General features: G+C 41.6%; 1 protein-coding gene across 4 annotated transcripts in view; it reads right to left on the bottom strand.

Annotated features, from left to right (window-relative positions):
* The window catches only part of LOC144686500 (cyclin-dependent kinase 2-like), a 51,396-nt gene extending 40,539 nt beyond the window's left edge, over window positions 1–10,857 (bottom strand). For 2 of the 4 annotated variants that reach the window (XR_013577935.1, XM_078551787.1), the window contains exons 1-2: window positions 10,627–10,857; window positions 806–883 (exon numbers count right to left, since the gene is read on the bottom strand). Coding sequence is in view for 3 of the 4 variants with exons in the window: in XM_078551787.1 (XP_078407913.1) it covers window positions 806–883; window positions 10,627–10,742 (194 nt within the window). In the remaining variant the exon portion in view is untranslated. Of the gene's footprint in view, window positions 1–805; window positions 884–10,085; window positions 10,159–10,626 lie in introns of those variants that run through there. The other 2 variants (XM_078551789.1, XM_078551788.1) reach the window with 2 other exon arrangements.
* Window positions 10,858–23,174: the final 12,317 nt, after the last annotated feature.

Raw genomic sequence — 23,174 nt, 5'->3', positions numbered from 1 at the left:
TGTAATAAGGAATTGTTGGCAAAGAGCATTAAGGGTACAAAAAAAACCAACTAATATTCAACACACTGAAAATGCAGACGAGAAAGAAAATATTTGAGCTTTAAAAGAACAAAAAGCAAGCCAGAAGAAACAGTAACCATAGTAAAATCAAGAAAATAAGCAGAATTTAAGTCTGAGATTTAAGCGAGTTTGAAGATAAGAGAATAACAGGCTCAAGCTTTTGTTCCTCCATTCTGCTAGAAGGGTGTCTCCAGCTATGCAAGTGGTCTTGATATCCTGTGCTTTATAGAAACTTAAAAACACCTTCAGGGGAAAAATAAATGTTGGCACAAAAGAGATTATCAAACCTCATGAAGCCAACATTGCCTCTAACAACCATATGCATAAGGTTCAACATTTCTACTTTTTCTTGTATTGGTGACCCCTGCAAATATTATTATTAACCACAGAACTGGTACTTAAGTAATATTATCCTGAAGTCTCACTTTCAAACCTTACCAACAATACTCCTCATTGTTATCAATGAGGTTTGATTGGCTTCAGTAATCTGGTAGAGATGCCAAACATCTGCTGCCTTCAACTTCTGATGTTGTCCAAACAGCAGCAGTTTGTTAATAAAGGATGGCTCAACAACTAGGCAACTCTAAGCTGTCGAGTGTACAAAAAATATTTAACAAATAGTAAATGAGACAGCTTACAATGTTTTTTTTTTCTATTTATAGATGCCTATTCTGAGCTATGCAGATTTCCTTGTTCCACAGAACATTGCCTAACCAGACCAAAATACAAAAATAACTTTTCTTACTTCACAATATTTGGATGATTTAATTCTTTTAACAAAGATATTTCGCGTATAGCAGTACTTGGCACTCCTTCCATTTCACTATAAAATATAAAAAAATACAAGTTTAAAATCTGAGCACATCATTTAACGTATTATCACTTTCAGATCCCAGTTTGTGGTTGTGATCTTCAGCAATAGCTTATTTGCCATCTTGTTGGTCCTTTATTCCAAAAGGAAATTAGATGACCACTAGAGGGAAATAAACTTGCTGGACTACAGGGATATAATGAGTCAATGGGACTGACTACGTTGGCTTATAGAGAGGTGGCATGGATTTGATGGGCTGAATGGCCTTGTTCTTTATGCCATTATAATTCTAGAAATTCAATCTTCAAAATTTTTCTAGTGAATTCTTCACGAGCAAGCCCAGTATGGTCTAATGAATATTTTTCTCAATTTTTAAAAAAAACTGTTAGATTTGGTTTGAGCTTCCCACATATATCAATAGGAAGCCTGAATATTGAGGAAAATCAACTCCCATCCAGACATGTTAACGGAATAAAATTATTCAATGCTACCAAAGATTGCATGATTTTTGTTAAGGTAAAACCATTTAAGAAGAAATAGCATCCCATTTAGTTCCAAAATGCATCATCATACTTCTCTGAAATACATTTCACCTGTCATGTATCTGCTCATTTCTGTAATTTATCTATGTCCTCCTGAAGTCTGGTATTCTTCTCACCATTTACTACATTTGCAAATTGTGTCATCTGCAAACTTTGAAATTGTGTCCAGGTCATTAATATTTATCAAAAACAGTAGTGGCCCTAATACCAACCCCTAAAGAACAATATCCCTCTCTCCGCAGTTTGAAAAACAACTATTCATCACCACTTTCTGTCCCATAGGCAATTTTGTATCAATGCTGTCACTGTCAGTTTCTGTTAATCTCATGGGCGTCAACTTTGCCAACAAGTTCATTATGGAGCATTTTATCAAATTCACATCAACTGCACTACCTTCACCAATCCTCTCTCTAATTTCATCAAAGAACTTAATAAAGTTTGTCAATATATTTTGACTTTAACAAAGGCATATAGGTTGTCATGTATTGACTCATGTTTTTCTAAGCAGAAATTAATTCTGTCCCAGATTATGGTCTCTAGAACTTTCCCCAAAACTGAAATTTGGCTGACTGGCCCATAGTTACTGGATTCATCTCTTTCCCTTTTATTTTTAAACAGAAATGAAATATTTTCAATCCTCCAGTCCCTAGCACTACAGCAATATCGAAGGAGGATTGAAAGATAGTGACCAGAGTCTTATCCATTTCTACCATTGCTTCTCTCAGCAATTTAGGATGCACCATGGCTGGATAATTACTACTTTAAGCACTACCAATCTTTTAAGTAATTCTTTTCTGCCTAATTTCCTCTTATCCAATTTCTTTACCCCACTCTCCTCTTTCATTACTGAGACATTCGCAATGTCTTCTTTTGTGAAGACAGATGCAGAGTGCTTATTCGGAGGGGAATAAAAAGGGATGAGGGTGACAATTTTGGTTGGAGAAGCAATTCCAGCTGTGAGGAGGGATGATATGTTAGAAGGATCATCAATTGAGGCTATTTGGATCAAGCTTAAAAACAAAAAAAGGGTAGGCACGCTATTGGGAGCGTACTATAGACCCCCAAACAGTCAGAGGGAGACAGAAGAGCAAATATGTAGGCAAATCTCTGAGAAGTGCAAAAACAGTAGGGGAGTAGGAAGAGGAGATTTTAACAATGCTAGTATTAACTGTAATAGTTTTAGTGTGAAAGGATTGGAGGGAATAGAACTCTTAAGGTGCATTCAGGAGAACATTTTCAGCCAGTATGTAGCAAGTCCAACAAGAGAGGGCTAGGTTCTGGACTTAGTTTTAAGAAATGAAGCTAGGTGGGTGAAAGGAGTGACAGTGGGAGAGCATTTTAGTGGTAGTGGTCATAATTCAGTTAGTTTTAACATAATTAAGGAAAAGGACAAAGATAAAACAGGAGTTAAAGTTCAAAACTGGGGCAAGGCCAATGTTACCAAGCTGAGGAGTGATTTAGCAAAAGTGGACTGGAAACAGCGTCTTGAAAGTAAATCAGTGTCAGAGCAATCAGAGGCATTCAAATGGGACATTCAAGGGGTTCAATGTAAACATGTTCCCACAAAAAAAAAGAGGGTGGGACGGCCAAATCTAGAGTCCTCTGGATGTCAAGGAGCTTACAAGGTAAGACAAGGCAGATAAGGAAAGCTTATGTCAGGCACCAAGAACTCAATACTACAGAAAGCTGAAAGGAGTACAGAAAGAGGAGGTGTGAAATCAAAAGGGAAATTAGGAAAACAAAGAGAGGGCATGAAACATTATTGGCAAGTAAAATCAAGGAGAACACAAAGACGCCTTATCAACACATTAAGAGTAAGAGGATAACTAAGGAAAGGGTAGGGCTCATAAAAGACTAAAAAGGTAACCTGTGTGTGGAGGTGGAGGGCATGGCTATGGTTCTTAATGAATACTTTGCATCTGTCTTCACAAGAGGGGGATAATACAGACATTGTAGTTAAGGAGGAGGAGTGTAAAGTATTGGATGTGATAAACATAGGGAGAAAGGAAGTATTAAGGGCATTAACATCCTTGAAAGTGAATAAATCACCAGGGCTGGATGAAATGTACCCCAGGCTGTTAAAAGAATCCTGGGAGGAAATTGCAGCGAGTCTGATCATCATTTTCCAATCCTCATTGGATACAGGTGAGGTGCCAGAAGATTGGAGGCCTGCTAATGTCATACCTTTTTTTAAAAAGGGAGTGATGGATAGACCAAATATTACAGGCCAGTCGGTCTGACCTTGGTAGTGGGAAAATTACTGGAATCAATTCTGAGGGACAGGATAAACTGTCACTTAGAAAGGCATGGATTAATCAAGCACAGTCAACATGGATTTGTTAAGGGAAGGTCATGTCTGTCTAATTTGATTGAATTTTTTGAGGAAGTAACAAGGAGGATTGATGAGGGTAGTGCAGTTGATGTGTTCTACATGGATTTTAGCAAAGCTTTTGACAAGGTCCCACATGGTAAACTGTTAAAAAAAAATAAAAGCCCATGGGATCTAGGGGAGTGTGACAAGCTGGATACACAATTGTCTCAGTGGCAGGAAACAAAGGGTAATTGTTGATGGATGTTTTTGTGACTGGAAGACTGTTTCCAGTGGGGTTCCACAGGGGTCAGTACTAGGTCCCCTGCTTTTTGTGGTATATATCAATGATTTGGACAAAAATGTAGGGGGAATGATCAAGAAGTTTGCAGATGACACAAAAATTGGCCACGCGGTAAACAGCGAGGAGGATTACTGTAGACTGCAGGAAGTTAGCAATGGACTGGTCAGGTGGGCAGAATAGTGGCAAATGGAGTTCAACCCAGAGAAATGTGAGGTGATGCATTTGGAGAGGTCAAACAAGGCAAAGGATTATACAATAAATGGGAGGATACTGAGAGGTGCAGGGGGTGTGAGGGACCTTGGAGTGAACGTCCACAGATCCCTGAAGGTAGCAGGGCAGATTGATAAGGTGATTAAGAAGGCATATGGAATCCTTTCAATTAGCCGAGGCTTAGAATATAAGAGCAGGGAGGTTATGCTGGGACTGTAGAAAACATTAGTTAGGCCACAACTTGAGTACTGTTTGGTTCTGGTCACCTCATTACAGAAAGGATATAATTGCTTTAGAGAGGGCACAGAGGAGATTTACAAGGATGTTGCCAGGGCTGGAAAACTGTAGCTATGAAGAAAGATTGGATAGGCTTGTGTTGTTCTCCTTGGAGCAGAGAAGACTGAGGGGAGGTTTGATTGAGATGTACAAAATTGAGAGGGGCCTGGATAGAGTGGATGGGAAGGGCCTCTTTACTTTAGCAGAGAGGTCAGTGACGAGGGGGCATAGATTTGAAGTGATTGGTAGAAAGATTAGAGGGTGATAAGAATTTTATTTCATCCAGAAGGTTGTGGGGATCTGGAACTCACTGCCTCAAAGTGTAGTAGAGGCAGAAACCCTCAACTCATTTAAAAGGTGCCTGGATATGCACCTCAAGTGCTCGTAACCTGAAGGCCTATGGACCAAATGCTGGAAAATGGGATTAAGCTGGGTTGTTCGTTTTTCGGCCAGCGAAGACACTATGGGCCAAGTGGCCTTTTTCTGTGCCATAAACTTTCTATGATTCCTGAGCTATGCCTTCTGCTTCCAGAGATTTCTTTTTTAGTACCTTACTGGTCCCACTGTTCCTCTGATTATCCTTATATTCTTTCTAGGACTTTCGTGGTCCATTAATGTTACCTCCATGACAAATTTGCATATTTCGATGATCTAGCATGCCATTGCACACATGGGGCAGAATTTTACAACAGCGGGATTTTACATTCCCAGTCGTCAATGGCATTTATAACGGCCCGCCGCGTTTTACGGCCCCGTCCCCACCGAAACGGGGCCATAAAATTCTGCCCCATGGAGTTAAGAGCAAGTGCAGTCTGCAGTTGAAGCTGAGTTACAACACTGGGGATAATTTGGATCTTTAATGCACAGATATATTCACCACATTTTAAAGTCATACATTCCATCCTTATTTTTACATAATACTGTTACTTATGGCAAAATAGTGAACAAAGTTGGTTTGAAATAGGAGTTTTTGTGCAGCACAGATTGTGGTGCCTGAAGTGACTTGTGCATTTAACTGATGCACGTTTCAAGGTCCATGAGAAGCCTCAGTGGGACAGGTGGATCTGCAATTTAAATATGCTCAAAGGCAATTAACTGAAGACTTAACCCTGCATTCTGTCCTTAACTGCTAGCACCGTTTCTCAGGATGTTTGGAACTTGCCAGGGTCACCAAGGGAAGAGCGAAGTGGGGATTGATGGAGCTGAGAAATTCAACTGGAAAGCCTTCAAATATTGAACCAGGAAAACAGTTTCTTTGCCTAAGTGAAAGGTTTATGCTCACAACACTTGTTCTGAGTGTACCTTCACTGCTTTGGAGACGATTTCCAAGACTTAGGAGGTCATTTCTGCTACTTTGGGCATTTTTTACTTTATCTGCACTTTGCAGCTGTCAGCCTTCTCAGCAGCATGGGAGCAGCTTAAGCAGTTCTACCTTGGACTTCTGATGAGGATGTAGTGGAGCAGCATCAATACCAAAAACACCATCAGTCACCCATTGCTCAACAATGATAGAGTGGATGAACACAGAACTCCAATTTACAGAAGACAATACCAGCGACACAATGTACACTGACAGAGGATCAGCATTCAGGCCATGACTAAGCAACAGTGCTTCAGGTGGCTAAGACTGTCTCGGAAGTTGGTGCTGGAATCTGCTGCTTCCTGGAGGAAGACTTCTTGCCCTATAGTCCTGAATTTCTTTGCCTCTGGCTCATTCCACAAGCAGCTCAGCAGTTACAGAAGAGGAACAAGCATACTGCCTCTAGCTCTGCTAAAGTTAAAGGGATAGCACCACACATAAATAATAGGAAATGGAAAAGAAAAACTTGGTAGTTATGCAAGGGAAATAACTTAAGTGTTTGAAGCATGTTAATTGTATCAAGTAAATGTTTATGCAGCACAGACTTTATTTCAAGTCTCTATTGATCTTACACAACTGACATTTTAAGAAAAGTTATTATGCAAAATTTAGAATGGAGGCAAATCATCTCTTTTTTAATAAAATGAAGTGTTTGTGAATGGCGCACATCGGTAGCACAGTGGATGCATGCTGCTATATAAAAAGTGAACATGTACTGTATCAAGGCATCTGCAGATGGGACGGGGGTGGCTGAAGACAAAAAGGTCTGAAAATTAGTGGCCACAGTCAAAAAGGTCTGAAATTTTTTGTGTGACAAGGAATCATGTAATTATAGCACTATGATCAGTAGTGAATGCAAATGCCACTTCAAATAGGTGAAATTATTGACTTCAAATGGGTAGAAACATTAGTTTTCCCTTTCTTTATTCTCTATTACTGTCCATCGTGGGCCAATGCATTTGTATCACCAAAGTGACCTCAGCATTTCAATGCTGTTTGTGCACGCAATACAGGATGACATCTATATGAACAACAGAACATGACCTTGCTGGATTATGTAAATGCGAAATGAAGCAAAGGACTATGGCAGTTCTTCACAAACTATTTTCCAGTGTGACTCCACTTGAACTCACTACCACCTTCTCATGGGCAACAAATGCTGGCCGTGTCAGTGATGTTCACATCCCATGAAGGAATATATAAAAAAACTCCTGAAAATTAACATGACCCCAGACACCAGCAAAAGCAACAATAAAACAGCATAGGAACAGTCAGTATATAATTATTAAAGTTCAAGTATCATAGACCAACATATATTATTCATCACATAATTATAAAAAAAAATCAATGTTTTAAAGTACTTTGTAAAAATGTTAATATTTTACACACTCATGTAGGTTTCAGTAAAGCTTTTCATATTTCCTGCTAACAGAAGACTCACTGAAGCCCCTCCACCACACTCTTACACATGCCCCTTATCCCAAACATTTTAAAAAATGCTTGTTTAAAAGCAGACATAATTTTAACTGTCCATAAAAAGCTGCTGATTCCCATAAGTGACGTGTTTATGATAATGAAATCTGACGCAACTTTTAAGTGCCTTATAAATGCAGCCTGCACAATCTTAGCATTTACATTCTATGTAACATAGAGACTGCTAAGATGTTAAAACAAGAGGTAAACTTAAAAATCAAAAAACTATTGGAAAACAATGCTTGAAATTATATTCATGTTTTGCAAAATAAAAATAAAGTACATTGTGCTGAGTGCTTCTGCCATTATGAAAACTCCTCCTTTAATCCTCTTCTAAAGGTACTGGCTCATGTAGAGCATTGCTCCATGCCACCAACAACCCTCTAGTTTTTGGTCCAAATAGTCATCCTTTACATGCAAGCGAGTGTGAACAGGCTAGTCACAGGGGCCTTCACAGCCAATCCTACGCTGCCCTCAACCAAATTTCATACTAATCTGTCGTGCAACACCCCATTATGTCTAATGTCCAACTCATCTGCCCTCAATGTCTGAAGTCCAATTCCACCTCCAAATTTCTTATGTCCCCGCTCCCTAATGTCTGATGTCCAATGTCCAACTTCCACACTCCTCCCAGCAATGTCCAGCTCACCTCCACCACATTCCCCAGCTACCTATCTGCCCGACTGACAGCTAGCCATTCAATCCAACTGGTAGCAGCTGGGAAACCATAAAAAAATTAAATTCTGCAGAACCTCCAGGAAACCCATACTTCTGAGATACTAAATCTTCCCACCTCAGTTTTCGTGGCCATTGTTTACTCTGCAGATGCCAGCAGTCAATTACATGATAAAATTAAAGCTACTGAGATTAGTAGCTTCTCACTTTCCTCAGTCCTTAGTTCTCTCCAGTTCCCCCAGGAGTGGCTGGTGCTGTGGATGCGGTCAACAGCCAGGTCCAGCCTGGCACGAGGCTGAGTGATGGCTTCCTGGGGCCTGCTTTGTCCTTGTTACCCACCAAGAGTTTCCTGTCCTTTCATTTTCTACTTCTCTTCAGCCTGCCAAAAGTTATCACAAATCGCTCACTGCAACTTGTGGCCAGTGGGATCAGCCAGAATAACTGTTCCAGCTCCTCCAATTACAGGTTCTGTCTCTGGAGGATTGGGAGAGATAGTATCTGTGATTGGAGGAGCTGGAGCAGGAAGGTGGGAGAGACAGAATCTGCGATTGGAGGAGCAGCTCTCTCTTTTCTGCATCTGCTGCTGCTCTTCTAACCACTGACAGTTCTGAATCTTTTAAAAAGCCCGTTGGAAAACCATGACACTGTCTGAAGGTCAGAAGCCACAATTCCTACTTGCAGCAACTGTCAAAACTGACAATTCCAATCTTTCTTAAAGCCGGTCTTTCGGGTCTGAAGGGCAAACATACAAGTGAACATAAGAAATAGGAGCAGGAGTATGCCATTTGGCCCCCCGCCCCGAGCCTGCTCCACCATTCAATAAGATCATGGTTGATCTGATTATGGCCTCAATGACACTTTCCTGCCTAACCTCAATCCCCTTTGACTCCCTTGTTAGTCAAGAATCTATCTACCTCTTCCTTAAAAATATTCAATGACCCTGCCTCTACCATTCTCTGGGAAAGAGAGTTTCATAGACTCACACCCCTCAGAGAAAAAAAGTCTCCTCATCTCTGTCTTAAATAGGAGACTCTTTATTTTTAAACTGCATTCTCTAGTCCTGGTCTCTGCCACAAGGAAAAACATCCTCTCAGCATCCACTCTGTCAAGTCCCGTCAGGATCTTATATGTTTCAATAAGATTGCCTCTCATTTTTCTAAATTCCAATGGATACAGGCCCAACCTGTCTAACCTTATCTCATAAGATAAGCCCCTCAACCCAGGAATCAATCGAGTGAACCTTCTCTGAACTGCTTCTAATGCCACTACGTCCTTTCTTAAATAAAAAGACCAAAACTGTACACAATACTCTAGATGTGGTCTCACCAATGCCCTGTACAACTGTAGCAAAACATCCCAACATTCCCCTTGCAATAAACAACAATATTCAATTTGCCTTCCAGTACCTGCATACTGTTTGTGATTCATGTACCAAGACACCCAGATCCCTCTGTACCTCACAGTTTGTCAGTCTCTCTATATTTAAATAATATGCGCTTTTCTACTCTGGCAAATGGACAAGTTCACATTTTCCCACATTATACTCCATCTGCCAACTTTTTGCCCACTCGCTTAACCTATTTATATCCCTTTGCAGACTCCTTATGTCCTCTTCGTAACTTACTTTCTGACCTATTTTGGTGCCATCAGCAAATTTAGCAACTATATATTCAAGTCCCTTCATCCAAATCATTGATATAGATTGCAAATAGTTGAGGCCACAACACTGATCATCCTTGTGGTACTCCACTCATTACATCTTGCCAACGTGAAAATGACACGTTTATACCTGCTCTGCTTCCTGTTAGCTAACCCATCCTCCATCCATACTAAAAGGTTACCCCCTACACCATGAGCTCTTACTTTGTTTTTTTTATTCATTTGCAGGATATGGTCTTTGCTGGTTGGGCCAGCATTTATAGCCCATCCCTAGTTGCCCTTGGGAATTGAAGTATACCACTTCCATGGGTTCCCTTTAATCCACTTTGTTTGTTACTTCCTCAAAGAACTCTCATAAGTTAGTCAAAGACATTTATTTCCCTTTCACCAAACCATGTTGACTCTACCTGATTGCATTGAGGTCGGAAAGATGCTAATAACGGATTTCTGAAACCGTCAAATGTCAGAAATCCGTCATTTCCTTTTCTCACTGCCATTCTCCTTGGCTTTGGCTGCAGTAAAACAAATCCAAACGTATAAGATAAAAGCAAAATACTGCTGATGCTGGAAATCTGAAACAAAAACAGAAAATGCTGGAAAAACTCAGAGCTCTGAAGTAGGGTCATACCACTCGAAACGTTGACTTTGTTTTTCTCTCTCCACGGATGCTGTCAGACCTGCTGAGTTTTTCCAGCATTTTCTGTTTTTGTTCCAAACATATATTAATGCATCAAATACAGATGAGCATTATCATTAATGTATGTGTGCGCGTATGCATATGTAATTTAAAATGCAAGATTTCAAAAGCTAAACAATAAAGTACGAATAATCAGGCAGCGAAATAGGACACAGGGGTTTTGTGCCAGCAGAAAATACTAGGCACTTCATAAAGTGACCGGTCAGCGAGTTATTTTATTAGTTTTCATTTTTGTAATGAAGGCAACTCACGCGTCCAGTCTTATTTTTTTCAGTGCCACCATCTCTCCTGTGACTTTATTCATTGCTTTGTACACTACTCCATAAGTCCCCTCTCCGATCTTCTCCACTTTCTGGAAGTTATCCATGGCTCCACCGCTCTCGCCACTTAAGCTCGAACCCCCGTCGTTGTTGTTGACACTACTACCGCCCGAATCCCAACCGTCACCCCGCGCGCCGCGAGCACTTTCCCGCCTGTTCGCCACACAGACATGCTTCCTATTGGCTCCGTGCGACGTTAAGGCGGTGACGCCATTACGCTCCCCTGTGGAGTGACTGCAGGAACAGGCAGTTCTGCGAGCTCAACCCGCCCGTCAACGTTCATCATCATTCAGCCTTCGTACGCCAAGTTAGCCAGTTGGAGAAGGTACGGGGGAGGCGGGGGCAGACATACCTTAGGGATCGGTGAGCTTTTGCAGTCCGACTAAAAATCCCAATTCACATCTAATGTATTATCCCGGCCGAGTGCGTGCTAGTAGGCGGAAACTTATAGCAACAAGCCTTGTCAAAAAAAACTGATATATACCGATTTTAAAGGTCGATCGTGACGATAAATTAAAATAGAATTAGCGCTCTCATAGGTTTACCTCCGCTCCAGGATTTGTATTGTGGAGTCTCCATGGAATTAAAGTGTAAAACCTTAGACAAGCTGGATTTTTCACCCATTGAAAATTGCATCCCCCTCTTAAAACGGGGACTGTACATTCTACACACGCTTTTTACAACTTCAGAGTGCCATCTAAATAATACTTGGATTGGTGTAGCAAGAGTTAAGAAGGATGCGTATTTTAACTCCAGGGATTTAAACATACAAAAAGGTGACATTTCAGTGTAGTACTGAAGGAGAAGTGCACTGTGGGTGATGCTGTCTGAGCTTTTAAATCAGCCCTTTCAACAACTTATATTTATTTAATGTATTTAACATGATAAAACAGCCCAGTGTACTTCATGGTAGCATAATAAAACATGCCACCAAGGCACATAAGGAGAGAGGAATAGGAGTAGGCCATTCAGCTCGTCGAGCCTGCTCCACCATTCAACACAATCATGGCTGATTATCCACTTCAACACCTTTTCCCACACTATCCCCATATCCCTTTATGCCATTGGTATTTAGAAGTCTGTCAATCTCTGTCATAGAGCCACAGAGGTCTACAGCACAGAAAAAGGCCCTTCGAGTCTGCACCAGTCAAACAAGTTCCTAACTATTCTAATCCCATTTTCCAGCACTAGGCCCACAGCCTTGTATGCCATGGCATCGCAAGTGCACATCTAAATACTTAATTTCTGCCTCTATCACCCTTTCAGGCAAAGAGTTCCAGATTCCCACCACCCTCTGGGTGAAAAAATTCTTCCTCACATACCCTCTAAACCTCCTGCCTCTTACGTTAAATCTTTGCCCCCTGGTTATTGATCCCTCCACCAAAGGGAAAAGTTCCTTCCTGTCTACACTCTCTATGCCCCTCATAATTTTACACACCTCAATCATATCCCCCCTCGATGTCCTCTGCTCCAGGGAAAATAACCGGTCTATCTAATCTCTCCTCATAACTAGAACTCTTCAGCCTAGGCAACATCCTCATAAATCTCCTCTGCACTCTCTAGTGCAATCACATCCTATAATGCGGATTCCAGAACTGCATGCAATACCCTAGCTGTGGCCTAACCAGCGTTTTATACAGTTCCAGCATAACCTCCCTGCTCTTCTGTTCTATGCCTCAGCTAATAAAGGCAAGTATCCCATATGCCTTCTTTAAACATACTCTATGACTGAGCTTCCAAAGCCCTCGGTGGTAGAGAATTCCAAAGATTCACAGCCCTCTGAGTAAAGAAATTCCTCCTTCTCTCGGCCCTAGTTGTCTTCCCCTTATTTTGAGATTGAGTCCCATGGTTCTAGACTCCCCAAACCAGGGGGAACATCTTACCTGCACCTACCCTGTCTACCTCTAAGTATTTTACGGGTTTCAAAGAGATCACCTCTCATTCTCCGAAACTCTAGAGAATTCCAGCCCAGTTTCCCCAATCTCTTCAAAGGACAGTCCCGCCATCCCAGGAACAAGTCTGGTGAACGTTTGTTGCATTCCTTACTAAAGTAAGGGGGACCAAAACTGCACAAAGTACTCCAGATGCGGTCTGACCAAGGTTCTATGCAATTGAAGCAGGACTTCGCTACTCCTGTACTCAAATCCTCTTGCAATAAAGACCAACATACCATTAGCCTTCCTAATTGCTTGCTGCACCTGCATGCTAGCTTTCAGTGACTTATTGACAAGGACACCCAGGACCCTTTCTACATCTACTTTCTAATCTCTTACCATTTAAGAAATACTCTGCACATTACCAAAGTGGATCACTTCACATTTTTTGTCCACTCACTAAGTCTGTCCAAATCCTCTTGAAGCTGCTTTGCATCCTCCTCACAGCACACATTCCCACCTAGCTTTGTGTCATCCACGAACTTGGAAATATTACATTTGGTCCACATATATGGGGCCCAAGTACTAATCCTTGCAATACCCCACTAGTCACAGCCAATGTGAGAATGACCCATTTATTCCTACTGTTTTCTGCCTGTGAGCCAATCCTTAACACATGCCAGTATATTACCTCCTATCCCATGTGCTTTAATTTTGCTAACCAACCTCTTGTGAGGGACTTTATCAAAAGCCTTCTGAAAATCCAAGTATACTATGTCCCCTTTATCAATTGTTAGTAACATTCTCAAAAAATTCCAACAGCTTCGTCAAACATGATTTCCCATTCATAAATCCATGTTGACGATGCCCAATCAGATATTATTATCCAAATGTTATTTATCCTTTATATTAGATTCTAGCATTTGCCACCCTTCTGATATAAGGCTAACAGTCTGTAGTTCCCCATTTTCTCTTGCCCTCCCTTCTTAAATAGCGGGTGACATTTGCTACCTTCCAATCTGCAGGAACCATTCCAGAATCTAGAGAATTTTGGAAGGTGATCGCCAAGATAGCATCCATTATCTCCATAACTACCTCTTTCAACACTCTGGGATATAGAATATCAGGTTGTCGGGGACTTATCAACCTTCAGTCCCATTAATTTCTCCAACACAACTTTCTTACTAATACTTATTTCCTTTAATTCCTCATTCTCCCTAATCCCTTGGATCTCCAATCCTGAGAGATTTCCTGTATCTTCCTTAGTGAAGACAGACACAAAGTAATCATTTAGCTTCTCTGCCATTTCTCTATTCCCCATCATAAATTCTCCTGACGCTGCCTGTAATGGACCCTCATTTGTCTAAGCCAAACGTTTCCTTTTTACGTACCTATAGAAGCTCTTACAGTCCATTTTTATGTTTCTGCTAGTTTATATTCATATTCTATTCTCCCTTTATCAGTTTCTTGGTCCTCCTTTGTTGTATTCGAAAAATCTCCCAATCCTCAGGTTTACCACTACTTCTGGCAACTTCATAGGCCTTTTCTTGTAATCTTATACAACCCTTAACTTTGTTAGCCACAGTTGAATGGCTTTTTGGGTTTTTGTGTCTTGAAGGAAGTATAGTTACTGTAAACTATATAATAATTCTTTAAAGACTATCCATTGCCTAGGTACCATCATATCTTCTAATGTATTTTCCCAATCCACCTCAACCAATTTGCCCCTCATGCCTTCATAATTTCCTTTGTTCAAATTTAATACCTTGGTTTCAAGTTGAACTGCCTCATTTTCAAACATAATGTAAAATTCCATCATATTATGGTCATTCATCCCTAAAGGTTCTTTTACAGCAGGATTATTAATTAGCCCTTTCACGTTATATACTAGATCGAGGAGATGGTCAAGGGATGTTTCTGTGACTGGAAGTCTGTTTCCACTGCTGTTCCGCAGGGGTCGATCCTGGGGCCCTTGCTGTTGTGATGTACATAAACGATTTAGACTTAAATGTAGGGAGTATGATCAAGAAGTTAGCGGATGACATGAAAATTGGTAGGGTGGTAAATAGCGAGGAAGATATCAATGGACTGGTCAGGTGGGCAGAGCAGTGGCAAATGGAATTCAACCCGGAAAAGTTTGAGGTCATGCACTTGGGGAGGGCTAACAAGGCAAGGGATTACACTATGAATGGTAGGACCCTGGAAAGTATTGAAGATCAGAGGGATCTTGGCATGCATATCCACAGATCCCTGAAAGCAGCAGGGCAGGTAGATAAGATGGTTAAGGAGGCATATGGGATACTTGCCTCTATTAGCTGAGGCATAGAATACAAGAGCAGGGAGGCTATGCTGGAACTGTATAAAACACTCGTTAGGCCACAACTGGAGTACTGCAAGCAGTTCTGGGAAGGATGTGATTGCACGGGAGAGGGTGCAGAGGAGATTTACTAGTATGCTGTCTGGGCTGGGGTCTCTGAGCTATGAGGAAAGATTGGATAGGCTGGGGTTGTTTTCCTTGGAGCAGCGAAGGTTGGGAGGGGACCTGATAGAGGTGTATAAGATTATATGGGGTGTAAATAGGGTGGATAGGAAGGCACTTTTTCCATTAGTAGAGGGGTCAATAACCAGGGGGCATAGATTTAAGGTAGAAGACTAATAGGGTAGTTGAGGAGAAATATTTTCACCCAGAGGGTGGTGGGAGTCTGGAACTCACTGCCTGAAAGAGAGGTTGAGTCAGAAACTCTCATAACATTTAAGAAGTATTTAGATATTCACTTGCATTGCCATAGCCTCCAGGGCTATGGGCCAAGTGCTGGAAAATGGGATTACTGTAGTCAGATCTTTGTTGACCGGAGCAGACACGATGGGCCGAATGGCCTCCTTCTGTGCTGTAAACTTCTGAGTTTATCAAAAATAGCCTGTTCTCTAGTCAGTTCCTCAACATACTGCTCTAGAAAACCATCCCTAACACACTCCAGAAACTTGTCCTCCACAGCATTACTGCTGATTAGGTTTACTCAGTCTTTATACAGATTGAAGTCACCCATGATCACTGTATTACCCATACTACATGCTTCTCTAATCTCCTGATTAATATCATTGACATCCTTGACCCTGGCACAGGGAGGCAACACACCATCCTAGAGTCATGTTTACTGCTACAGAAATGCCTGTCTGATCCCCTGACTATGGAAGCCCCGGTCATTATTGCACTTCTTCCTCCCCTCCAGTGCAGCTGAGCCACCTGTGGTGACACAGACTTGCCTCTGGCTGCACTCCCCTCAGGACCCATTTCCCTCACCAGTACCCAAAATGGAAAACCGATTAGCAAGCAAGATAGGCTCAGGGCACTCCTGCACTATCTGCCTGGTTCTCTTACACTGCCTGGTGGGCACCCATTCCCTCTCTGCCTGTAACGTTCCTAAACTGCAGTGTGATCACCTCTCTAAATGTGCTATCCACATAGTTCTTTGCCTCACGGATGCACAACAATGACTCCAGCCACCACTTAAGTTCTGAAACCCGGAGCTCAAGCTTCTGAAGCTGGTGACACTCCCTGCAGATGTGTTCATTTAGGATACATGGCTTCCCACATATCGCAGGATGTACATTCCACTCAGCTGAGAATACTTGCCGTACTGTAACTTTAAAAACTATTTAGTACAATTAGAATAAGTAGAATAACTTACCAGTTACTCACCAATCTGCTTATTCCCCGCTACTAAAGTAAGGGCAGCTAGCGAAGGCTGAAAAAACATAGAAAAAGGAGCACATCCTGCCCCTCTTCACCAAACTCCCTCTCTCACAAAACTCCCACTTTACATTCTGTGCACCCAAAGCAGCACTCAGTACAGACTAGAACAGCACTGAGGAAGGGCTCTTTTTATGCCCCCTGAAAAACAAATTCAATCTTGTAAAAAACCAGTTTAAGCTAGCTACCTAATTAAGTAGCTGCTGCTGCTGATATTACAGAGCTTGTACACCAAAGATAACCAAAAGCTTGATCAAAGAAGTGGGTTTTAAGGTATACCTTAAAAGGAGGAAATTGAAGCAGAAAGATGTAGGGAGAATATTCTGGAGTTTAGGGACTAGGCAACTGAAAGCAAGGTCACCAATGGCAGAGTGATCATAATCAGGGATGGTCAAGAGATCAGAATTAGATTAGCACCAATATCTTGGAGGGTTGTGGGACTGGAGGAGATAGGGAGGGGTGAGGTCATGGAGGGATTTGAAAACAAGGATGATAAGTTGCTTGACCAAGAGCCAATGCAGGTCAGTTAGCACAGGGGTGGATAAGTGAACAGGACTTGGTGCGAGTTAGGACATTGACACCAGTGTTTTAGATGACCTCCAAGTTTAGAGTGTAGAATGTGGGAGAGCAGCCAGAAGTGTGTTGGAATTGTCATGTCTAGAGGTAATGTAACAAAGGCATGAGAGAGGGTTTCAACAGCAGATGAGCCGAGTTATGGACGCGCTTGGGTGATGTTATGGAGGAAATAGGCGGTCTTAGCAATGCTGCAAACGTGTGTTCAAAAGTGCATCTCAGGGTCGAATATGATACCAAGGTTGTAACAGTCTGGTTTAGTTTCAAGACAGTTGCCATGGAGAGGGATGAAGTTGATAGTTCAGGAATGGAGTTTGAAGCAGGGACCAAAAACAATGGCTTCAGTCTTTCCACTATTTAATTGGCGTAAGTTTATGTTTATCCCAGTATTGAATGTGGGAAAAACAGCCTTACATCAGTTGGATGTAAAAGATGCCTTGGTACAACCAAGGATATTCTTCCCTGTCCAGGCCAATATTTATTTCAACAGATTATTCCAGACTCAAACCACTCACTGTGAAAAAGTTTTTTCTCACATCACATTTGCTTCTTTTGAAAATCACTTTAAATCTGTACTTTCTCATTCTCAATCCTTTTACGAGCAGCAAGTTTCCCCTTATCTACTCTATCCAGCCCCTCATGATTTTGAACACCTCTATCAAATCCCCTCTTAGCCTACCCGTCTCCAAGGAGAACAGTCCCAATTTCTCCAATCTATCTTCATAACTGAAGTTTCTCATCTCTGGAACCATTCTTGTAAACCTCTTCTGCACTCTCTCCAAAGCGTTCACATCCTTCCTATAGTGTGGTTACCAGAACTGTGCACAATACTCCAGCTGAGGCCTAACTAGTGTCTTATATAAGTTCAGGATAACCTCCTTACTCTTGTATTCTATGACCCTATTAATAAAACCCAGGATACTGTATGCTTTATTAATTGCTCTCTCCACCAGTCCTGCTACCTTCAATGATCTATGCATGTACACCCAGGTCCCTCTGCTCCTGCACCCCCTTAACAATTACACCCCTTATTTCATTTTATCTCTCCATGTTCATCCTACCAAATTGCATCACATCACACTTCTCTGCATTGAAATTCGTCTGCCGCCTATCTTCCCACTCCACCAACTTGCCTACGTCCTTTTTAAGTTCTATACTGTCCTTCTCAGTTTACAATGCTTCCAAGTTTCATATCATCCGCAAACTTTGAAATTGTCCCCTGCACACCAAGATCTAGAACATTAATATATACCAGGAAAAGCAAGGGTCCCAATACCGACCCCTGGGGAACTCTATTACATACCTTCCTCCATCCAAAAAAAATCCATTGACCATTACTCTGTTTCCTATTACTCAGCTAATTTTGTATCCATGTTGCCACTGTCCCCTTTATTCCATGAGCTATAACTTTGCTCAAAGTCTGTTGTGTGGCACTATATCGAATACCTTTTGGAAGTCCATAACACCACATCAACAGCATTACCCTCATCAACCCTCTCTGTTACCTCTTCAAAAAACTCCAGCGAGTTAGTTAAACACGATTTCCCCTTTAGAAATCCATGCTGGCTCTTCTGAATAAAAACATAAGAAATAGGAACAGGAGTACACCATTTGGCCCCTCGAGCCTGCTCCGGCATTCAATACCATCATGGCTGATCATCTTGTGTTTCGATTTCCACATTCCCATCTAACCCCAATAACCTTTGATTCCTTTGCCTAACAAGAATCGATCTACCTCTGCCTTAAAAATATTCAATGACTCTGCCTCCACCACCTTCTGAGGCAGAGAATTCCAAAGTCGCACAACCGTCCGAGAGAAAAAAAGTTCTCATCTCTGTCCTAAAAGGGTGACCCTTAATTTTAAAACAGTGCCCCCTAGTTCCGGACTCACCCACAACAGAAAACATCCTTTTGCCGTCCACCTTGTCAAGGCTGTTCAGGACCTTGTGTACTTCAATCAAATCACCCCTCACTCTTCTAAACTCCAGTGGAAACAAGCCCAGTCTGTCCAACCTTCCCTCATAAGACAGCCCACTCATTCCAGGTATCAATCTAGTAAACTTCCTTTGAACCGCCTCCAATGCATTTACATCCTTCCTTAAATAAGGAGACCAAAACTACACACAATATTAGAGGTGCGGTCTCACCAATGCCCTGTATAACTGAAGCATAACATCCTTACTTTTATGTTCAATCCCTCTCATAATAAAGGATAGCATTCCATTAGCCTTCTTAATTACTTGGGGCAGAATATTGCCGTCGGCGTGCGGGGGCAGGCCCAACACACTGCGCGTAAAATGACATACGATGACGTCAGGCGTGCATCCCGACATCATTTCAATATTTCGTTCGGCAGGCACACGCTGAAGGCGTGCCCACCAAACTGTCAATGGCCAATTAAGGCTATTAAAAAAGCAATTAAAGTTGTTAACCACGCTGCCTGTCCAACCTTTGCAGGCAGGTGAAGAGCCCAAGCGGCCTTCGTGTTTTTCAGGAAGCTTCATCCATGGGCGGGATGAGGTTTCCTGAAGCTTGTATAAAATAAATAAATCAGTTTTCTTGACTTCACGAACACGTCCCAGCTCATGTGACACTGTCACATGAGAGGACATGTTTAAATAATTTTTTACTTTATTACTTAAAAACTTTTATTATCTACTTAATCTCCCTGAGGCAGCTCTGTGCTTCAGGGAGATTGCTGCGCTCTTTCGCGCACATGCGACCCCGAGTCTCTCCCCTCCCCACGCCTGCAAAGATGGCGCTGAGCACTACAGAATGTGTATTATGCTGGGCGGGCCTTAATTGGCCCACCCATGTAAAATGGCGGACGGTGATCGGTTCCGCACCCACTCCCACCCAGCCCGCCTGACATAGGTAAGATTCAGCCCTTGCTGTACCTGCATACTTTTTGTGACTCATGTACTAGAACACCTAGATCCCTCTGCACCTCAGAATTATGGAGCCGTTCTCCATTTAAGTAGTACTCTGCTTTTTTGTTCTTCCTGCCAAAGTGAACTACTTCACATTTTTCCACATTAAACTCCATTTGCCAGATCTTTGCCCACTCACTCAACCTATCTATATCCATCTGCAACCTCATGTCCTCTTCACAACATACTTTCCTACCTATCTTTGTGTCATCTGCAAATTTAGCTACCATGTCTTAACTTCCCTCATCTAAATCATTAATTGTAAATCGTAAAAAGTTGAGGCCCCAGTACAGACTCCTGTGGGACGCCACTCGTCACATCCTGCCAATCAGAAAAAGACCCGTTTATGCATACTCTCTACTTTCTGCCAGCCAGCCAGCCAGCCAATCTTCTATCCATGCTAATATGTTACCCACTACACCGTGCGCTTTTATTTTACGTAATAATCTTTGAAATGGCGCCTTATCAAATGCCTTCTGGAAATAATCAACCCACTAATACTATTCTGAATAATTGTTCCTAGAAGCTTCCCCACCACTGAAGTTAAACTGACTGGGAGACCGTGCAGATTTTTCTAGGGATGAAAGAATTAGAAGGGAATGGTTAAGGAAATCAACAGCTGCAGAGGTATTGTGGAAAAAGTGCCAAAGGCTAGGTAATTGGGAATTTGAAGTATAGTTGTAAATGACTTCGGGAAAAGTTTGTTTTCCCCAGAGGCTGATGCAGAAATAAATCAAATGGAAAGACGGTAGAGGACAAGGGAAGGAAATGAGAAAATGATCAAGACCACGACAGCAGGGAAAATGCTATGGTTAAATTGCTTCCATCATGTTAGTTCAATAATCAAGTTCTCCATCCACACCATGTAGCCCAGCTTTGATCACAAGCTTGTGATGAGATTTCTGATCTCAGCCACAGCAGCAGTAGCAATGCTACAACTGACCTTGCATTTGGTGATCTAAAGAAAAATATTATTTTGGTTACTATAAGCTTACACTTACTTGAACACGTTCAATAGCTAGTTATAATAATGCAGAACATTTTATTACAATATTATAATGTTTCCCTGTGCGTGAAGTCCCAATTTTATAATCTTTATATAACTCCCATAGGCAGATGGCCTGACAAATAGCCCTTAGGCAATGAACTGGAGGGAGAGTGCTACTCAGGAAATTGCACCCCATGAAGGGAGGGAAGAGAAAACTGAAGAAAAATAAAGAAACAAATTAATCTTCAGGCGGAACATTAAAAAAATGCTGAACCAAATCAAATAGTACTAATATTCTTTAGGGTTTGTTAGATTGTCAGTGTTAGTTGGAAGGTACCCTAAAAGCAAGTGCAACATAAGGTCCTTAGAACGAATGTTGTAGTTACTAGAAAGGCATGTTAAAATTTTGAGCATTATGCACCAATTTTCTTAAAGTAAAATGTTTTATGAACAAAGCAGTAAACTTAAGTACAGGGTAAGAAAGGAGCTGCCTAAGCCCACCGTGGATTTAACTGATTTAATTCCTTGAGAAAAGTAAATAACCACAGACACAATTCCTCAAGAAAGCTGAAATGACTCTGATTCCTAAAGATGATCAACAAAAACAACAGGATATTCGAATCTGGGAACACAATTTAAAATTTTCAATCCTGACTGCAAACACAGGTCAATTAGCATTTGTGTAGAAAACAAATGAGTTAATGTTTCAGATATGGAATTTTCAGATGCTGACTGCTCCGCTGAATGTTCAGCAATTTTTGCCTGGGTTTCAGATTTCCAGCATCTGCAGTATTCTGCTTTAGATCTCAGTCCTGACTGGTTGTGCGCCACAAATATCATGGCTATGATTCCAACAGCAGTGCTTGTTTACATGAATCCTTAGTCCCATCTAATTTACTTTTAATGAATCTGACAATTTTGGACAGCAATATAAAATTATAATGTGAACATTATCAATTTAGTCCTCAATGCAAATTTCTGAACTTGGAGCAGTGAAACCTCGGTCCAGGTTTTCACCACGACACAGAGCCTCACCTGTGTTATGGCAAAAATCCCAGAAATGGCTGGAAATTCTAAATTCACCACCCACCTTCTCCAAACATGGCATGTTCCATTTTCATGGGGGCAGGAGTGGAGTCAGGCTGGGGTTCATGCATGCATGGTTTACAGAGGCAAAACTGGCCATTTAAATCATCAGCTGCCTCCATTGAAGTGGGATTTTGGTAGGCCAGGAGTGTGAAACCCAGAGTATGCAGATTAGACTAAGTAAGAAGAGGTTCAAAGTTGGTGGATTTGTTTGGATAGCCAAGGCATCCCCCGCCAGGGCGGAGGTAAGGCACCTTTTGGGATTGTCAGAAGTAAACACAATTGGGACTGTCAAATGATGAGGCTGTCAAAGAACGGTAAGGAACTGTCAAAGCTGTCAATCAATTGTTAAAATATATTAGGTGAGTTGGCATGAAGGGGCCATGGGGGGTGAATAGTGGGTCATGGGTTGTCATAGGGGGTACAAGTGTGGTGGAGGAAGGTTCAATGAGGCATTCAGGAGGGCATTGGATGATTATTTGAATAGAAACAATGTGCAAGGGTCGGGGAAAAGGCAAGAGAATGACACCAAGTGATAACACTTATTTGGAGAGCCAGTGCAGACACAATGGGCTGAATGGCCTCCTTTTGCGCGGTAACAATTCTGTGATTCAAACCAGATAACCATCTCAATGCTGCTTGTGGTGAACTTGCTGTGTGCAAATTAGCCACCTTGTTTCCTACATTACAACAGTAAACCATACTTGAAAGTACTTCAATAGCTGTAAGCATTTGGGATGTCCTGAGGTCATGAAAGGTGCCGCTTAGATGCAAACTTTTTCTTTCTAATTTGCAACAGCATCTATATACGAACTAAAACTGACAAGGTCTATAACAGAAAGTCTGTCCAAACCAGAGACTAGACAATCACACATTGGCAAATTCTACCAATTAAGGCATTTTTAAAATGCTTTATTATCCTCCATTTTTTGGGCATAGTAACCATGCAAGATGAGAATTTAGGAGGGAGGAATAAGCATCTGTGATTTAAGACTACAAAATCATTTCTAGAGTATTGTGATGAATTTGTATTCTGAGATACAATTTCCAGTAACCAATTCCAGAAAAAAAAAATCAAAAACAGCAGGCAGCAACATGAAACTCACCACTGAGGATAGAGTAATGTAGTCACAGTTTCAGCAGTTGCAAATGCAATTTGAAGCTGGCAGTTGTCAGCTATGAATGCACTCTAACTGGCAGGATGCGCACTTCTACATCCAGCGTTTTGCTCTTGGGTGCTAAATTTTAAACGTTGAGTGCCGATTTTTTCCCTTATA

The sequence above is a fragment of the Cetorhinus maximus genome, chromosome 11 (genome assembly GCF_964194155.1).
Source record: "Cetorhinus maximus chromosome 11, sCetMax3.hap1.1, whole genome shotgun sequence".
Lineage (NCBI taxonomy): Eukaryota > Metazoa > Chordata > Chondrichthyes > Lamniformes > Cetorhinidae > Cetorhinus > Cetorhinus maximus.
Note: the sequence above shows the minus strand (reverse complement) of the source record. Positions and strands in the feature narration are given on the sequence as shown.